At 38.7% G+C, this 20886-nt stretch overlaps 1 protein-coding gene across 4 annotated transcripts in view; it reads left to right on the forward strand.

Annotated features, from left to right (window-relative positions):
* The first annotated feature begins 876 nt into the window (after window positions 1–876).
* The window catches only part of LOC131251416 (tRNA ligase 1), a 180241-nt gene continuing 160231 nt past the window's right edge, over window positions 877–20886 (forward strand). The window contains exons 1-7 of one of the 4 annotated variants that reach the window (XM_058252099.1): window positions 877–1307; window positions 2346–2518; window positions 2567–2852; window positions 18176–18226; window positions 18535–18617; window positions 18809–18908; window positions 20264–20342. In XM_058252099.1, coding sequence (XP_058108082.1) covers window positions 1140–1307; window positions 2346–2518; window positions 2567–2852; window positions 18176–18226; window positions 18535–18617; window positions 18809–18908; window positions 20264–20342 — 940 coding nt within the window. In that variant the 5' untranslated portion in view covers window positions 877–1139. Of the gene's footprint in view, window positions 1308–2345; window positions 2853–18053; window positions 18073–18175; window positions 18227–18534; window positions 18618–18808; window positions 18909–20263; window positions 20343–20886 lie in introns of those variants that run through there. The other 3 variants (XM_058252098.1, XM_058252100.1, XM_058252101.1) reach the window with 3 other exon arrangements.

Below are 20886 nucleotides of genomic sequence, written 5' to 3' on the forward strand. Positions count from 1 at the left end.
ATCTTAGGTGGACCACACCACCAGAAAAAGTGTTGATTGGATGCCCACCATAAAAACTTTCTTAGGGTAATTTTTATTTACCATCCAATCCGTTGATTAGGTTACCAAGTAAAATACGTATATCAGCCTATTTCAAAACTTTTATAGCTTCAAAGTTTTTAACGGCGGGCGTTGACTCACCAGTCTTTACTATGGTAGGGTCCACTTGAGATTTTTATCAGTCTCATTTTGCACTCATACCCTAAATGAAAAAAATATAAAAAAATAAAAATGGACGGCGTTGATAAAATCATTACTGGCTGGTGTCCGTCTATTTGATGAACTCGTCTTATGGATTGAGCAGCCGAAGAATAAAACAGATTCAAAAATCAAATGAACCACACTGTAAAAAGGAAATGGAGATTGAACGACTACCATTGAAACCCCATAAATTTTGGATTAATGTGATATTCTTTTCTTTTCTTCATCCGTTATGCGTGACATTATGAACAGATTGGATGGAAATTAAACGTTATGGTGGGCCTTACGAATATTTTAATGGTGAGAATCATTATCCCAATGTTATTTGTGGTGTGGTCTACTTGATTCTTGGTAATTATTCATTTTTGATAGAAATATCTAAAATGATCTCGAAAAATGGATGAACGGTGTAGATATGATAAATACATCATTGTGGGGCCATGTAACTTTGATCTCCTTTGAACCGTTCGTACAACTGGGAGATCGAGGAGCGTCAGCGCTCCTCCTTGCACGACACGTACCTGCAACAGCTAGATTGGTGGTGTGTTGTACACCAGCCAATCCGCTTCTCATCATGGTGGGGGCCACAGAGCTTTTCGAACAGCAAACTGTACCGACGTCCGGTTCTGTGTGGTACACCACGCAATCCGAGTCCAGAAAGCCCTGCCACTCTCCTCCCTCTGCTGCTTGCTTCTCTTATTCCACGTCAATCGATAATCAGGTCATCTGTGTTCCTCTTTCCTGTCTCTCTCTCTCTCGCTATCATAGCTGCTATCTCTCAATCTCTCTTCCCCTGCTACGTCTGCTTCCTCTCTGAGAGAGGCAACGGGGCGCAGGCATTCGAAATCTCAGCGAAACGTTGTGTTTTCAAAATCACCGAATATTCTACGTCTTTTTGAATGTCCAGAATACTTTACCTCTTCTCTCTTTGTCTTTCCTCCACCACGCCAAGTTCACATAATCTTATTCTCTTCAACCGCTGCTGCTCTCCTTCCATTCCATCTGCACGATTCAACCTATCTCGTGCTCTCAGATTCAGCACCTCCCTCGCCATGCTGAATAATCAGGTAAAATCAATCATTCTCCACTCTTTTACTGTTAGCAGATGAGTAGTTTGACATTTGCATGTTCTCGTTCTTGATCTATGCGGTAATTTCTTTTTACAATCTTCTGGTGTATGTAATCCCATTAGGTTCGATGTAATGCTGCAGTTCTAACTTCTGAAATGCAAATCAGAAATGTATGATTAGTATTTTGTTTTGTCTGTCGTGATGTCTTTGTGTGCTTTTTGCCTCTTTCTGTTTGCAGATTTTCTCCTGTATGGAACCACATCTTTGAGGAATCAATCTAAAAACAGAAATAATTTATTTAATTTTCATGTTGATTTTATCATTTATTTTCCCCTCAAAAGATAAAAATTCTTTTTATTTTGCAAGGCTTCTGCAATTTTATTAGAAGGCTGATAAGAAATCTGCAAAAATTTCAAAACAACCCAATTATTTACAGATGCTAAAGCACAACTGAAAAGGAACTGGATTGACGAAGCCCATTCCATGAAATCCAACTTCACCCTTCTGAAGACCTTCTCAGGACACTCGCTTTGATTCCTGAAGCACCTATCACGCCACTCAGCCCTAATACCCCACAAGCATGCCTCCACTACTTCGTCACTTTTTTTTTTTTTCTTCCTGAAATTACCTGATGCCAATCAAGGAAAAAGGTCCGAATCGACCCCTGGATTACCCAACTACAATGGAATAAAATGAAAAACCTCTCTGAACTTCTCTAAGATGCAATGCAAAATAAGTGATCCACTGTCTCTATGTCACACATGACTGATATTTTATTCTTATGAAGCTTTACATGATCGGATGTGAAAACCATGCTGGAATTAGTAAGAAATAGTTCTTCGTGATGCACACTGCTATTTTTTAATTATCTGTTCAGTTAATATGCCAATGCTACTGTAGACCTGGATTCCTAACATAGAAAGTTGGTATGTTTCTATCCAATTGAAGGTACTATGCTAGCTGCATTCCATTAGTTGTTACTACTCCTAGACGATGCTAATTGGAGGGTATTTACTTCTTCCAATTCTCACACAGGGTAAGGCAGGTAAAAGAGAACAACATGAGAAAGAGAAGCCAAAACCTAACCAGCCATCTCTGTGCGTAGAGGATCTGGCCGCAAGGCCCACAACTGAAGCTATCACTGACAGGCTTAGTGGGTTGAGCATTACAGAAAATACTGGACCATCTTATATTCCAGTTTCACCCATACTATTTGGGAGCGTCCCTTTAGCAAACCAGGCTCCTCCAACCAAAGGTCAAAAAAGCATTTGGAAGCCGAAGTCCTATTCAACCGTAAGAGGAGCTGAAATTTCTGAAGTTGCTGCTGCAGCACCGGATGTGAGATCGACGGTAATCGATAGTCAAGCTAATGTAGCTGAATCCATAGAAAATGCATCAGCTGACAAAAATAGTGCCGCACTGCATAAGCTATTCAAGGGTCCGCTTGGAGAGAATTTTACTGTCGACAATCTTACGTATTCTCAGGCCCAGATAAGAGCTACCTTTTATCCCAAATTTGAAAATGAGAAGACAGATCAAGATGTATGCTTCTTTGTTTTATTTTGAAAATATTGCGATACTTAGCGGAAAATTAATCATATGATGATGATCATTGTCATGTTCTAAGCCTTATCCTAATTAATCGGTTGGCTACAAAAATCTTGTTCCTCCATTCCACTCAAGGTATTCCATAACGGTAACAGCGGTGTAACGCCGCTGCCGCTGTCACCATTAAGATACGGGCCATAATGGCTTTAAAAAAACTCTGTTTTGGGGGCTGTTGTATGCCGGTTATGGGCCATTATTTTTGTAATGTCTGTTTCGATCGTTTTGGCCCTGTTACGCGTAATGGTTACCATTGTTACCGTTATGTAACCATTTTGGCATACCTTGGTTCCACTCAGTGTTCGAATTATCTTCGATATTATTGAAATATCTCTGATATTATCTTTATTTCCAGCTCAGCGATACCGATAACACTGGTAGTGATACCGAAAACGCTGGTAGTATTAGAAATTCCAGGTATTAGCAATGTATTGTTAAGTATCGGCAACGTATCAATATCGTTAATTTAATCGACAATATTGTGTCACTTGTATAATCGCCAATGCATTTCCAATATTTTCGACTGTGTAAATTCTAGGTAATGCTTGTATCATAAGTGTATCGATGATATTTCAATAATATCACCAACGTATTGATATCATCAAAATTTTGTTTATTAGAAAAAAATTATTTCAATTTTTTTTTCATGGGCACATGGTTGTATGTAGTGTTCAATTAGTCATTGATAATATTGATAATATCTCGTTATTATCGATATCGCAACATGTGCGATATTGAGAACGCAATCTTTTGTTTCCTTTCCAATTGTTGATGATTTCTTGGTGAAATATAATGTGTTGTTGATATTTTGAAATATCGATGGATGTTTGAAGTGAAGGTTGGATGGTTAAATAGGCCAGATGGGATGGTTGGACTGATTTCTTACAACAACATATACTTTTAAGGCCTTTTTTGCAATTTTTTAATTTCTAAATGTGCAAGTATGTACATTTTAACATCTCCTGAAGTTTCACTGAAAATTCCACCATTTTTCCCATGTTTCCCCGCATTTCCGGTTATTAGCGATATTATCGGCGATATCGATATTATTTCCGTATCCCTGGCTAGTGAAACTTGAAGCGATACCGATACTTTGAACACTGGTTCCACTCTATCAAGGGCCATACCTTCAGTTAGACCATAGGTCGTTAAGTCATTTCTTACTGCCTTCATCCAGTCCTTTTGGGCCTTTTCCTTGCTCTTTTAAATCCTTTAATTTGTACCAACTCACTCATTACTGACACGGTCCTTGGTCTCTGTTGCACATAAACAAATCATCTTACTCTACTTCTCGTCATTTTATTACCTATTAGTACTACTCCTAGGTTCCTTCAAATGCATTCATTTTTAATTCTATTCTTCCTCGTCTTGCCACTCATCATCTTAGTCTCTACTCATCTTATGAGTATGTTGTTCTTTAATTGCCTAACATTTTGTCCCGTAAAACATGACTTGTTTTATAGCTATTTTATAAACTTTTTGATGCAGGACGGTCTAAACTAGAATTCATGTGTGAGCACATAAATTATCCAGCGAAATAAACTAAGCAAATCAATTGAAATATTCAACATTCCATATCATAGTAAAGATAATAACAAAGGAAACATACAATGGTTGCAGACCATCATCACAATCCTGCGGTACCATATTTAAATCATGCGTGGATTGGATCTGATGAGGGATGAGACCTCCCGATCTTGCATAATTTCAATCCAACAATCAATGCAACTTCTCTAGTCCAGGAAATCAAAGGATTTTTGGAATAAGGACGACTGGAAAATCTGAGTAGGGTTGGGATCAATCCTCAGATTTTCAGGGTCAATTGCAATAAAAGTATACTAGGCATAGGAAGAGAAGAAGAAGGTTAGAGGGTTAGAAATAGAATTTAGAAGAAGAGAATAAATTACCACAGAGAGAAAGGATTAGGCATCAAGATTTCATTTAAAAAAAAATATTATTAGGTTTACGGTAGAAAACACCCTATTTATAAAATTCGGATTTAAAAGAAAATGACTAAACTACCCGTATAACAAAAGAAAAAAAAACGCGCAAAACAAAACTTTTTAAAAAATAAAATAAAATAAAAATCCCGCATAATAGATCAGTCTTCTAACTCATCCTATACGTTTGTCCTCCTAATGTGGAGCCTTCAATTAATCCGGGGATAGGTTTAAGGTCTTCAAAATCCTCCTTAGTTGTGCCACGAACCATCATCGAGCCATAAAGATGTACTTGTCGGCTGCCTTCGTCTTTGATAAACTTTGAAGGGTCTAATGTCCTCATCAACTCCCCTCGGATGAGAAGAACTTGGCTCCGACGAGTTAAAACTTTCGTGCGTCTGGAGAAGGTCCGGATCAATCCGCTGCAGTTCCGCTTCTGTAAGCCACGTGGAATCGGATGGTGGCTTGTTCTTCCATTTGGCAAGGTACCTTTGGAAGCCCCCATCTTGTGTGGAAACAATTTCCTCATTCACCATCCCTTCAATCTCTTCCTTACGGTCAATTGATGGTGGAAGGAGTGGAGTGGATTGAGAAGTAAAGTCGGAAAGTGGCCAAGGGTGGGAAGAAGAAACAATGGAAGGGTTACGACAAAGGACTAGATAGTCCACATTGATCGTCGGATTTATTCCCATTTTAGGTGGAAGGTCTAGCATGTACGCATTAGACCCAATTTTACGCAATACTTTGAATGGTCCAGTACTATGAGTTTGTAATTTCTTAACGGAACCTGGAAGAAACTGCTCTGGTCTAATCCTAACCATTACATAATCCCCTTCATTAAATTCTGTCCACCTACGATGTATGTCAGCTGAACATTTATAATTATCATTAATCGCATTTATTCGCTGTCTAACATGTGCATGCAAGTTATGAATGTGTCGTGTAAATGCATCGGTTGACTCATAAGATCTTTGGGTAATCGACATGGGTAACAAGTCTATGGGCATACGATGTTTGCACCCACTAACAATTTCAAATGGACTCAACCTTGTAGATCTATTGACCGAACTGTTGTAGGCGAACTCGGCTATAGCTTATGGGTAGAATCAAATCCCAAGTTTTCACATGTTCACCCACTAAGCATCATAAGAGGTTTCCAAGGCTGCGATTATCTACCTCAGTTTGGCCATCAGTTTGGGGATGGTATGTAGTAGAAAATTGGAAATGTGTTCCCATCATGTGCCAAGTGTCTTCCAAAAATAGCTGGTAAATCTGACATCACGGTCAGGCACTATGCTCTTAGTTAAACCATGGAGACGGACCACACCATCGAAAAAGACCTTAGCAATATTAGACCATCCGAAGTTTTAGAACATGGGATGAAATGCACCATCTTAGAGAAGCGGTCCATAACAACAAAAATGGAATCGTGCTTTTTACTCGTCTTGGGAAGCCCAAGCACGAAATCCATGCTAATGTCTTTCTATGGAGCATGTGGCATAGGTAATGGTGTATATAATCTATAATTTTTCTTTTGTTGCTTCGCCATCTGACACGTTCTACATTACTCTAAAATTTTGGCGACATCTCTCTTGAGACTTGGCCAGTAGAAACGATCCTCTACGAGGGCAATAGTTTTATCGCGACCAAAGTGGCCAGCCATCCCTCCCGAATGAAGCTTTGAGATAAGGAATTCACAGAGGGACATATGGGGAATACATAAACGATTTCCTTTAAAAAGGAATCCATTTCTTAACACGAAATCCCCCGCACTTTGTTGATCACTCGAGAGTGACATATAGGTACCCCCAAAATCTGGACATGTGGGGTACTCGTCTCTTAGTTGCTCAAAGCCGACAACTCCTATGCTCAAAGAATTGAACAACACCACTTTACAGCTAAGGGCATTGGCTGGTTTATTTTCTACTCCGGCCTTGTGTTTCAAGATAAATGAATACTCTTAAAGGAACGCAACCCACTCAGCATGCCTTGGGTTAAGTTTCTTCTGGAGTGAAGATAACGTAAGGCTTCATAATTAGAGAATAAGACAAATTCCTGCAGTAGGAGGTAGTGGTGCCAATGTCTTAAAGACTGCACTACTGCATATAATTCCTTATCATAGGTAGAGTAGTTTTATTTTGCCTCATTCAGTTTCTCACTGAAATAGGCAACATGATGACCCTCTTGACTTAGGACTCTACTTATACTAACACTAGATGCATCACATGCAACTTCAAAGACTTTAGAAAAGTTGGGAAGGTGCATGACGTGAGCTTCGACCATCTTGCCCTTAATTTTGTTGAAAGCCTTAACTGTGGCTTTCAACCACACGAAGTCTCCCTTCTTCATACGCTCTGTAATGGGAGCCATAATCGTGCTAAAACTCCTAATGAACCGACAATAGAATGTGGCTAAGCCATGGAAGCTTCACACTTCATGGATGTTCCTTGGTTCAGGCCAGTCAACTATATCTTTGACTTTCTCTGGGTCTGCACGCATCCCTTCTGCTGACACTATAAACCCTAAGAACACAACCTGACCGGACATGAATGAACACTTTTTAAGGTTAGCGTATAATTTCTCCGCCCTAAGGACGCTATAGACCAACTTCAAATGTTTAAGGTGTGATTCTCTAATGGTACTATAGATTAGGATATCGTCGAAGTACACCACTAAGAATTTTCCCATAAACGGTCTTAAGACCTGGGTCATACCTACATGAAAGTGCTGGGTGCATTAGTCAAGCCACTCATATAGCCCATCATTCGTCTTAAAGGCTGTCTTCCATTCATCACCGGAGCGTATACGGATTTGGTGATACCCACTCTTGAGATCTATTTTGGAGAAAATGGTGGATTTAGCCATCATGTCTAAATGTCATCGAGCTTAGGTATGGGAAACCTATACTTGACTGTAATTTTGTTGATGGTTCTACCGTTCACACACATGCGCCAAGTGTTGTCTTTCTTAGGTGTCAGTAAAGCGAGTACGACACATGGGCTCATGCTCTCCTAGATGAAATCCTTTCGTAGGAGCTCATCTACCTACTTTTTCAACTCTGCATGCTCTGCAGGGTTCATCCTATAGTGAGGAAGGTTTGGTAGAGTCGACCCATGGACAAGATCAATGACATGCTGGATGTCTCTCATGGGTGACAACTCATTCGACAAATCTTCAGGGAATACATCTCTGTACTCCTCTAAGACTGGGGCTACCTCGTTGGGCAACTCTACTGATACTTTAGTGTAGCCTCTCTAGCCACTAAGACATATACCGTCGAATCCTCCTCAGTCTCGCTTTCAAACTCTTTAGTTGTGATGATGTGGAGAGACTTGGGTGTGGATTTCTTCACTTCTTTAGGCTCACTAGTCTTCTCACCTTTCTTCTGTGCAGTGTTTTGTGGTGGCATAGGATTAATTTTGATCTTTTTGATGTTATGCGTGAAGGTACACACATTAGAACGGCTGTAGATCGTGACGTCATTATCGAATAGCCACGGTCTACCTAAGATGATGTGACCTACTTCCATGTGTAACACATCACACCACGAAGACTCTTTATAAGACCCGAACTCGATGGGTACAAGACATTGATGTGTGACAAGAAGGAAAGTCTTGTCTTACCATGATACTTTGTACGGGTCAGGATGAGGGGTGCCCTCTAACTTTAGACGGCCTAAGGTGCTAGTGGAAATTACATTCTGGCAACTCCCATTGTCCACTATCACCTTACAATTTTTCTCGCCACACTTGGCGATCGTGTAGAAGATAACGTTGCGATGCCAGTTAACACTAATAGTCTGGGCTAGCACACACCTGACAACTGCTAGTGTGGCATCATCACCCACTTCATCCTCATTACTCAATGATCTTATGGGCTGATATTCTTCACCTTCAGAGTCGCCTTGATCATACTCCCTATCCTGAGAATGGCCTATGTCTAGGGCTTTTCCTTCGCTCCTAGTGGGATACTGAGTTGCAAAATGACCAATATTTCTACATTTGTAGCATTGCACATTCTGTCCTCCTGGACCAGCACTAAGGACGCCTTTTTCCTTGTCATCCCTAGGCCTAGACGGAACATTCGCATGCGCCCTGGGTTGATTACCAATGTCGGGTCTAGTTCCTTGAGAACCAGTCCTAACATTAGAGTCTTAGGAATCGAACCGTCTTGTGACAAGAGTCTTCAAATACTGCTCTAATTCCTGCACCACTTGGTACATTTCGTCCAAATCTGCCACGAGACGAGCCCAAAGCTTACGTTGAAGATCCGATCGAAGGTCTGTCTTGAAACGCGTGAGCATTACTAGAGGGTCTTCCTCAATGTCACACAACATCATGAATTCATCAAAATTTGCGATGTATTCTGTGACAGGCATGGATCCTTGGTGTAAAGCCATTGTTCCAGGAGCTTTCGTCGATAAGAGAGGAGGTACTTCTCTCTTAACATTGTTTCATCTTGCTCCAAACGGGAGCTCCTTCCACTTGTTCAATCCTACGCTCTTTATTGGTCCAATACATCTTCGCTTGCCCCACAGGCTTCATCTTGGCAAACCGCACTTATTGGTTCTTTGACATCTCATACCATTCAAAATAGTGGTCCATGTCATCTAACCAATCAAGGAATGCCTTGGGGTCAAAGCGATCATTAAAGCTCGGGGCATTAATGCTGACATTTTTCATGTCCCTCTCGTCAGGATCAAAGCGGTCCTGATACGCCCATTCTCTACCCACATGCCCGCCATTGGTGGGGGTGTCACGACCCTAAATCTAGTGTTGGTAATTCATGATTACTATACACCAAATTTTGGTTGACAGCCTCTATAGAATTCCGATTTTGGGACTTCCAACTATCACATACTAAGTCCCATATGCGGGGCTCCACAAGGAGGATTTCTGAAAGTAAAGACAACAAACACGTATCATTTCTCAAAATTTCATCATATTCAACATATATTACTGTGTACAACTGAGTAGATCAAGGCAAAACCAAAACATAAACCATGTCATATTTACTATACCTGATGCACATATTCAGGGTATTACAAAAAAAATATATACACTGATATGTACAAAACAAAAAAGGACAATTGGATTCTGTAGCCTCTACTCCTGCAGCTCCTTACTCTCACCTGTAAAAAAAAAAGAAAGGAAAGCTTGAGCTACTAAGCCCAGTGAGTGCGTGTGTGCAGTGAAAATGCATGTTTCATGTCATGCTCATATAATGAACAGGCTTACTGGATCGATAACAATAAAATAAAGATACAATGCATTATGCCACTTTTTATGTTCCAAATCATTTTTATATACAGAGGTGGGACTTCTACCCACTTATAACATACATACTCTTTCAACGTTTCTACAACTTTCCATATTTCCCAATTAGATCACCAAAGTTTGAAACGGTGGTGAGACTCGCATATGATTGCTACCCACTTGTATAGACTTTTCCACCGTGGTCAACTACAGAGGTGGGACTGCATAGTTCACGGGCCGAACTAGTCTAACCCACTTGTGTTGAACCTCACTATTTGCCTAATAGCGAGAAGTCATAAGTCGCCTGGCAAACGATAGCGGACAATTTACTAGCTCGTCACACACAACCTATCTTTGCTTGCCCATAAGTAGGTCAGGTCAAACCTCTCAACCAATCGACACGCGTCAGTGGGAGTCGCTGCCTACTTTGGTATTTCAGCATTCCGGCGCTCTATTCTTCCACCCGGTCTAGGCATTGGTTGCTCCCAATGGTACCAATCGGGGTTTAGGGACTTTCACCCATGGACCCTCTAATCATGTCTTGTTGAATTTCACATTTTTGGTGTGGTGTCCAACTCAAGTCATAACAAAGTATGTTTCATCGCATTTACAATTACCATATGCATGAGTCCATACACAATAACAATATATATATTTTTCAAGACAAGCAAAGGATGACCTTCCTCATGTGGTCTCCTTATGAAGTTTAAGTGTCTCATCGGGGTCTCATGTAATGCATCATGTATCTAGACAGTTCACATACTAATCATAATCACATCGTCTGTCGCAACACAACCCAATATGATCACCATACCATGATATGAATCATTCACTCTAAATCATTCAATGATACAACACCTATGAACCATGCATATGATATGCACTTGACTTAGCCAATCTAACTCCAATCCGGGATTCATTTCGCTATAAGACTTCATGCCACAAGCATGCTTTTTCTCAAGAATTAATTACATTAAAAGGAGGAAGGATAATTCTTTTAAACATTTTGTCAAACAGGTAGCGGGCGGACTTTGTAAGGGACAGAGAAACCGATGGCAATACATATGAATTGAAACAAAACCAAATCATCTATATTATCCAACCTTCTATTAATAATCTCACTAACTAAATCAGAAAATCCAACAAGAACCTTCAGACAATCCGGCAATAACCTAACCCTAAATTAGTAAATTCAGCAATCACTTAACCCCGAATCAGAAAATCCAACAATAACATAACCTTTAAGCAGAAAATCCAGCAATCACCTAACCTTAAATGAAAATCCAGCGCTAACCTAACCCTAAAACAGAAAATCCAGCAATAACTAAACCTTAAAACAGAAAATCCAGCAATCACCTAACCCTAAATGAAAATCCAGTAATAACCTAACCTTAAAATAGAAAATCCAGCAATAACCTAACCGTAAATGAAAATCCAGCAATAACCTAACCTTAAAACAGAAAATCCTGAAAACAAAAAAATCCAGCAATCACCTAACCCTAAATGAAAATCTAGCAATAACCTAACCCTAAAACAGAAAATCCAGTAATAACCTATCCCGAAATTAGAAAATTCAGCAATAGGGTTTTCAAGAAAACCCCAATGTACACATATGCGTGCTCCTAATCTATGCACTCACCTGTAACTATCAGAGGATTGGTTTTCAACCTCAGCTTCTATTTCCTTTTCTTCTTCTTCTCAACTAGAGTGCTGGAAATGGGATATTGAAAGAATGTTTTTATGTTTTTATGTTTATATTTTTGTTTGGGAGGTGTTTTGTGATGTTTTTGAGAAGTTTAGGCTTATGGTAACAATATAACAATGTTATTTAAGTAATTTGAACTAACGTATTCCAAGGAGTTTAAAAACATCGAGGTTATTTGAGTATATTTTCTCAAAATATGCATGTGCATATCCATGCATAACTTACAATTCGGGTGTCCTATTGACATGCCGTTTTCGCCGGTAACTCCGTAACTTGACTACGGCCACAACAGTTAGTCTCTCGGACTTAACGGATTTTGAAAACTCGATGGTGGGGCTCCGCCAGATAAAATAAGGACATAATTGTCATTTTTCAGATTGTTTAATTTTAAGTCCGTATCTTAAAATTCGGACATCGGGTTGAAATACGGCTTGCGGATCGATAATAGAACAACATTATGATCAAGTCCAAACATTCTCGGGGCCAATGAATTTACAACCAACGGCTATCCAGTGCACGAACCAGATTTCGGGGCCTCGGGTCTTATAGGGGGTTTGTCTAAGGGCTGGCTTCTCACCAACATCACCTGCTTGCAACTACACATCTCCCCCAACAGTGGGGTTCTCCCTTTGGAATGCCTTTGATCACTTAAGTCTAGCTTCGATGGTGGTCATTTTTCATCGATATTTTTGTTGGATGTCTCTATGGCAGTTATCTTTTGGAGTAATTGAGCGAGGTGATTGGTTAATTGCTTGTTACTCTGCTCATGATGGGGTGTTGGCTAAAACCCTTACTACTTCTAGTGGGCATACACAAAAAACTTGAACTCGATTTTCCTATGCTCGACTCTAAGGTTTGAACAGACCTCAATATGGATGTATGATCCTATTTCCATATGATGTATGAATGCTGCAGATTTTTAGATTTAACTAGAATGAAAACATAAATTTGGAAATTCAGATTTATATCTCACAGGACTGTGAATATGAAAAATCAGGTTCGCAATTTCTGTGGGATGTAGATCTAGAATTATGTAGACAATCCTAGATGAGAAAACAAATGATCCTAAGTTCAAATAACGCGATCTAACAAAAACCATGCAAAACCTAAAGCTTTGATACCAAATTTGATGCAGAACGGTCTAAACTAGAATGCATGTGTGAGCACAAAAATTATCTAGCGAAATAAACTAAGCAAATCAATTGAAATATTCAACATTCCACATCATAGTAAAAATAATAACAAAGGAAACATGCAATTGTTGCTGACCATTATCACAATCCTGTGGTACCGGATTCAAATCATGCGTGGATTAGATCCGACGAGGGATGAGACCTCCCGATCTTGCATGGTTTCAATCCAACAATCAATGCATCTTCTCTAGTCTAGGAAATCAAATGATTCCTGGAATAGGGACGATTGGAAAATCTGAGAGAGGGTTGAGATCAATTCTCAGTATTAATAACAATCAAAGAATACTAGGCATAGAAAGAGAAGAGGAATGTTGGAGGGCTATAAATTGAATTTAGAAGAAGAGAAGAAATTAGGGGAAGAGAAGAAATTACCACAGAGATAAAGGGGAATGAGGTGCCAAGCTTTCATTAAAAAAAATAAATAAATTAGGTTTATGGTAGAAAACACTATTTATAAAATTCAAATTTAAAAGAAAATGACTAAACCACCCTTATAATAAAAGAAAAAAAAATGCGCAAAACAAAACTTTCTAAAAATAAAATAAAATCCCGTGTAACAGATCATTCTTCTAACTCATCCTACACGTGTCCTCCTAATGTAGGGCCTTCAATTAATCCAGGGACACGTGTAAGGTCTTCAAAATCCTCCTTGGTTGTGCCACGAACCATCATCGAGGCATAAAGATGTATTCATCGGCCGCCTTCGTCTTTGATAAACTTTGAAGGGTTTGATGTCCTTATCACTTTCTCTTTTAAGTTTGAGTGGTTCACGATAATCACATAAAACTCTAGAGGCACATCTGCATTTATTCCACCCATCTTGAATTCTACGGGCAACATCATTTTCAATCTCTCTACTCCCATGAATTATTGACTTAAGGTATTAAAAGTGGTCATTTTGGGAAACTTCTTGGTCAAAACTCTTAAACTAATTCTTCATTTCACTCCTATTGTTACTAAAATTGCACTCCATATACTCTGTTTTAGACTAGTTAGGCTAATTTTAAATCCTTTGGATTTTAAAGCACCCCTCCATAAATCTAGCTTTGTGTTTATGCCCTCCCTCATCTTGTTAGTAAAAAACTATGTCATATGCAAATGACATACACTCTAGGATATCTTCCCACAAATGCCTCATTAACTTGTCCATAACCAATGCGAAAAAGTACGGGCTTTATGCTGAACCCTGATATAAGCCTACAATAATTGAGAACTAACTTGTCTCTCCACTAGTGGTCTTCACATTTGTTACTCTCCCTCATACATATCCTTACTCGTGTCAATGTATCATCTTGAGATTCCTTTCTTTCCTAACACCCAACAAATTAACTCTTTAGGGACCTTATTGTCTGCCTTTTCCAAGTCAATAAAGGCCATGTGGAAATCCTTCCTCTCCTCCCTATATTTCTCCATCAATTGTCTAAGTAGGAAATAGCTTCATTGGTATTTGGTAGACCTCCCGGGCATGAAACCAAACTGTGTTTTGGGTACATTCTTCTCATGCCTTACTTTTGCCCAAACACTCTCTCCCAAAGTCTCATTAAGCAAATGATATCATTGTGTTAATATAATGAGATTTTCAAAATCTTGGTACATTTATTTTTTCGCGATTTTATCATGTAAGTATGCGAAATTATCATGATATTTTTAATTAATTTTTGTTATTTTATTACACAAATTTAAAATTTTAATATCATATATTAATTTACAATCAATATTTTTAATTTTTTTTACTGAAGTTATGGCCCTTGATGGAGTGGAATAGTGGAAAAGGATTCATGTAGCTGATCCCTATTAGTTGTGATAAGGCTTGGAGGATGATGATGATGATGATTATTTTTAATATTCAGAGAAATTTTCCTGATAATATCACAAACCTCAAAAACCGAAAATCTCCCAAGAAATTACTGGACAGAGAAATTTCCAAGAATGAGATTTGTCACTAAGACTATGCCATTATAAATCCTGATGGCTGATGCATGCTTTCCTTTGCCACAATGCATGGTAGTAGGGTTTCTGCCTAGTAAGCTAGCAGGTCTTGTTGCTTAGCTGTATGCCCATAAGTTTTTGCATCCTATTATAGGCACTGTTATTAATGCAGTAGGCTGTGATAGGCAATGCTAAACTTGCCAGTTCTCTTGTGGTTGTGGCCTGCAAGGCAGCATGGGCTGCTGTAACGACTAATGAGCAACTCACTTGCAACCTTTTTGTGCTATAGGCTGTGGCACGGCATGGCAAAGCAATAATACATGACTGCATGTGAACTGACTGGGTATTTATGCCATTCCTTTGGACTGCATGATTGAACAAATAGTTCAAGTGAGGCCTGGATGTTTCATGTTTGAGAATGCATTCCTTGACAATTTGGTGCAGTTAGTATGTGGGGCCTCCCCATATATGTTTTTAGTAATCTATAAGATGATACTGCTTTAGATAAATTCTTGAGGTTTTTCATCAAGGTATCCCGTATCGGTATCGGTTGGCGTGACGGTTCCCTCCAAAACCGATATGGATACGGGGGTGTAACGGCGATACGGGGCTAAAAACAGCCCGAAACAGCGCAATTTTTTTTTTTTTTTGCCAAAAAAATATGAAAAAATATGGATTAAATCCGCGATATTCTAAGCATTCCAAATATGCATTCATTTATAAATTGGAACATGTTTATGGTGGTGTAACGGTCCACTCTTTGGTGAGAAGTTGTATCGGACTGTCTGATTAATTTTTGAACCAGGTTACCTGAATTTGACTACAAAATTCATATATTTAATTTTCTAAATATCTAATTTATATACTTAACAGTTTGATATCATTTCTCCCAATAGTTCTTTAAAAAAATGAAATTAAATTTAGGTAGATGGTGTTGCCAATTTGGGGCTGACTTGGAGGACCAATATATGCCCCAAATTAGCCTCAAATTCATTCAATTTATTGCTATTATCCCACTTATGAATTGGTGGACATTTATTGGATAGTGAATCATGAAAAATATCAAAAGGCCTTATTTTAAAAAATAAAAGTACATAAATTAACAACTAAAACTATTCAGACAATTTGATTTTGGCATTGTGAGTTAGCAACTGCAGTCCATAATTTAATTGGTAAATTTAAAGTTAATATATGTCTAATGTACAATTTTTTAAGGGCCCGAATTAGGAGGGACTCGAATTGTGAAGTGTAGCACACGTGTCAAAGTTTTTTGGGCCCCACCCGTGATGAATGTGTTATATCCACACCGTCCATCCATTTTGCCAAATAATTTTAGGGCATGAGCCAAAAAATGAGGCACATCCAAAGCTCAGGTGGACTGCACCATAAGAGTAACAATAATTAAACGTCCACCATTAAAAATTTATTGGGGGCTACAAAAGTTTTAAATCAAGTTGACATGTGAGTTTTCCCTTCATCCACGTCAATGTGACCCAATTAATAGGTTAGATGAAAAATAAACATTACAGTGGACCCTAAGAAATTTTTAACGGTGAAAATTATCATTTCCGCTGCAATTTTTGGTGTGGTCTAGACGATCTTTGGATATGATATATTTTTTGGGTAATGCTCTAAAATGATATTTAAAAATGGATGAACGGTGTAGATATAATAAATACATCACTGTGGAGCCCACGTAACTTTGATCTCCTTTGAACCGTTCGTACAACTCGGAGATCGAGGAGTGTCAGTGCTCGTCTTAGTGTGACATGTACCTACAGCAGCTAAGCGCTCGTCTTAGCGTGACACCTGCGAAAAAAAAAAAAAAGGGAGAGAGAGGGAAACTAAAAAGAAAAAAGAGGGAAAGAAGAGAGAAAAGAAAAAAGAGGGAAAGAGGGAAAGAACACAGAGAGAGAGAGAGAGAGAGAGAGAGAGAGAGAGAGAGAGAGAGAGAGAGAGAGAGAAGAAGAAGAAGAAGAAGAAGAAGAAGAAGAAGAAGGCCAGGGCTGCAGCCGCAGTTGCCCGAGAAGAAGAAGAAGAGGAGGAAGAAGAAGAAGAAGAAGAAGAAGAAGAAAGAGAAGAAGAAGAAGAAAAGAAAGGAAAAAAGGTAAGTTCTTTTTTTTTTTTTTTTCAAGGCCCGTAACAGTTTTTTTTCAAGGCCCGTAACAGTCGTTACAGGTCCGTAACGACCGTTTTGGCCCGTAACGGTCGTTACGGTCACAGACTTCCGTAACGACCGTTTCGACCCCATATCACGTAACGGTGTCGGCCGTTATCCTTACGTATCGGCCGATATGGCCGGATCGTAACCGATTTGGGATACCCTGTTTTTCATATGTTCAATCTGGAAGAGGCAATTATATATCACATTTCTAACATATTTCCTAGTATATAGATAATGAACATGTTAATGTGTCCGATAAATGCTTGGGTGAGAGATATTATTGATTTTAGTTATATATCGATTGCTAATATGATGCAGGACAATTAACCATTTGCTCTAAAAGCTCGAATTGATAGAGCATGGTGAATTAATCCCTTTATCTCATAGCCCAGGCCCCAAATTCATGGGTTAGGTCCTCGGCCGAACCCTCCTCGTGGGCCCCAAATCCATGGGTTCTGCCTCACACGAGCCACCCGCCTCACACGGCCCCCAAATCTATGGGTTCCGCAGGCCGCCTACCCTGAGCGTGCCCCTGCGTCCCACAGGCCACCCCACTCGAGGCTGGTGTGAAAATGCCCCCGCATTATAATACCTTATTATTTGGCTAGGGAGACTTATGAATAGTAATAAACATATCAATCCTAAATGAATGTAGCCTTGTTCCATAATTATATCTAGAAAAATTTCAGCATATGGGGAAAGCATCAGCCACATCATTACCTTTCTTTCCACATGGGTAAACAAAATTTTCAACTTTGAAGCAATGTATGTGTTGTTAGCCTTTAATATGGTCTTCGTTTGTTCTTCATGCATTATATGCTTGCTAATTCTCATGTATCTACTTGACTGGCTGCTATGTACTAACAATCCAACATTCCATTTTGAATGCCTGGAATTTCATTTTTGACATACCTACTGCCACAAATGCTGGAACTTAGTCAAGAATTGTGATATTATAAGGGAGTGCCTTGGTATTTTAGTTTGTCAATTTGCAACGGAGTCATACATTGTTACTTTATATATCCTAAAGCCTTTAGGACAGTCCTGATTAGTTTCTTTTGCTCTAATTTGCAGGTCAGAACGAGGATGATAGAAATGATCTCCAATGGCTTGGCTACCTTAGAGGTATGGGTCCCAGTTTAGAAACTATCCCATTTTATAATATAGTTTTTGCCACTTTAATACTTGAGATCCAAATGCTATTACCAATTAAAAAAGAGATCCAAATGCTGTTTTTCTCAAACGGACATGGTATCTAAGTATAGTTGATGTTGGACAAATTGTTTTTATTAATCATCATCATTATTATTGATAAAAAAAAATCATCGTTATTGCTGCTGCAGCTGTTGTTAAAACTGCATAGTTAAATGAGAGTGCATCAGTGAGAGACGAATATTGGAATCGTGGATGCGTTTTATATCTTTTCATTGCAGGTCTCACTTAAACACTCTGGGTCTCTTTTCATGTATGCGGGCCATGAGGGTGGAGCCTATGCAAAAAACAGTTACGGGAACATGTATGGTGAAAATTTGGATTGTAATTGGATGTATTTTAGAATTTTGCCTTGGTTTCTAGTTGTCCATGCTTAATATTGTATCTTCGTAATTTCATTCACACTTCTTAGTCAGTGCTTATCGTTATCCTGATTTCCGTGTAGTCAATTTTGTTTATGAGCTCAAATCTGCAAAATGTCTGCTATGGGTGCAGTTATACTGCTGTGGGTGTTTTTGTTCTTGGTCGGATGTTTGTTGAGGCATGGGGTACTGAAGCAAGAAAAATACAAGCAGAGTTCAATGATTTTTTAGAGGTAATTTGGGCATCAGTGTGCATATTCTTAGTGAATGTAAATATGCCCTCGAGTACTAGTATATACATAACTCACACACATACACATATACACATTTACACACACACACATGTTTATATATAAACTTCACCTGGATGTTATGTTAACCAATGTATGGGTTTAGCAAACCAAAACAATGTGCTTGTTCCACATCCTCGTTGTATCTTTGGCTGCTTTGTTGGCCCTTTTTGGAGTTAATAAAATTTCATTATCATTCATTCATACATATTATGTACATATTACATACACACATACAGATGTACATGCCAAGACATGCTTTCCAGAAGGATTAACCCATAGGGCTACATACTATCTACAGCTGGTTCATTCAGGCATCTGTGGACCGATGAACATTGGTACTAGAGGTGGTCATCAGTAGTTCATTACGTCTGTGGATGACCATTAGTGGGTGGCATTTTAGTCTTCTTTGTCATTTTATTTTGATACAGTTTGGTGTGGATTTTGAGTATATTTAAATTGTAATTGTTCTTGTGCTACATGATTATTAGTAAAGGATGAACCTGAATTGTGAAAAGAACAGCCATGCATTTTTTTTTTTTAAAAATTGTAATCGTTCTTGTGCTATATGATTAGTAAAGTATGAATTATACCCTCAAATTATGAAAAGAAGAGCCATGTATTTCGTGTATGGAGAATTGATTGACTTATCTTTTTATTTCTCGAAACACTGCCAGTGAAGGGTCCCCTTTTCACCAAGATATTCCTTAACGGTAAAAGTGGTGGTACTGGCCTTTTTTTTTTTTGAAGAAAACTTGTATTGTCCTTGTAACAGCTGTTATGGGTCATTTTTTCCGTAATGGCCGTTAAGGCCTTTACATTCCCATAATGCGTAACAGTTGCTACCGTTGCCATTATGGCACACCATGTCTTTCACACCAGCAGTTCCCCACCATGAGACCAAGGGTATTTTGTACTTTTTGGATATAAAGGAGCAATATCATCATTGAATTCAAGGAGACATGAATATGTACTTCATATTTATAGATCTCTTATGCTCCTTGAACTTTTATGTTTAATAAATCTTAACTCTAAAAAGGAAGACTCTAGTTCAATGCTGCAGGTAAAGCTCCCAATCATTGAAAAAAGCAGCAAACTTTTGTTAATTATCACATATATTTTCTCTGCTCTACTCAGTTCTTTGTCCATCAAGGTTATTGCTTCAATTGTCTTCTTGTATTGAACGAATCATAACATGTCTATTTCTTCCTAGGCAATGCGCGGTTTGCAATCATTTTGCTTTTTTGTAACTAGAAATAAAGAGAAGCTGATTCTAACCAGGTTTTTGTGTGCTTCAGAAGAATCGTATGTGCATATCGATGGAATTAGTAACAGCTGTTTTGGGAGATCATGGGCAACGACCTTTGGAAGACTATGGTATGCTTTTCATTATGTTCTTTTTTGCTTTCATTAATTCGAGAGTAACTTATCACTAAAGTGTAAAAAGTTAAATGCAACTTTTTACCATAAAAAAGAAGAAATACAAGGAATATTTATGAAACATGACTTAATTCCTGCCTCCCGTTTTGTCTTTGAGTCTTGCTTGTAAAGTTGCTCTGTACTTGAGCCCTTTGAAGCCCGGTGAAATTGGATTGTAGTGTGCCAATGTTTGATTTGTTTCATTTGATAGTGTTCGATTGTTGACAATGGCTACTTACAAACGAGCAAGGCCATGGATCTCATCTCCATCTTCATGTCAAGTTGTCAACTGTAAAACCAAGTGCTGCTGTTGCTTCAAGCTTGCATGGGATTCTCACTTCTGCTCTTGCACCTAGATCTTTACACTTGCTAATATTTTGAACTAGACTCTACCACTCCTGCCTGAGATCCGCCTCTAATTGTCACCGTGGTTTGTGCAACTAAGAACCATAATCAAGGTCATAAGCTAATTTCCACTACAAGATTGATTGGGTATAGACCT

This window comes from Magnolia sinica, chromosome 7 (assembly GCF_029962835.1).
Source record: "Magnolia sinica isolate HGM2019 chromosome 7, MsV1, whole genome shotgun sequence".
Lineage (NCBI taxonomy): Eukaryota > Viridiplantae > Streptophyta > Magnoliopsida > Magnoliales > Magnoliaceae > Magnolia > Magnolia sinica.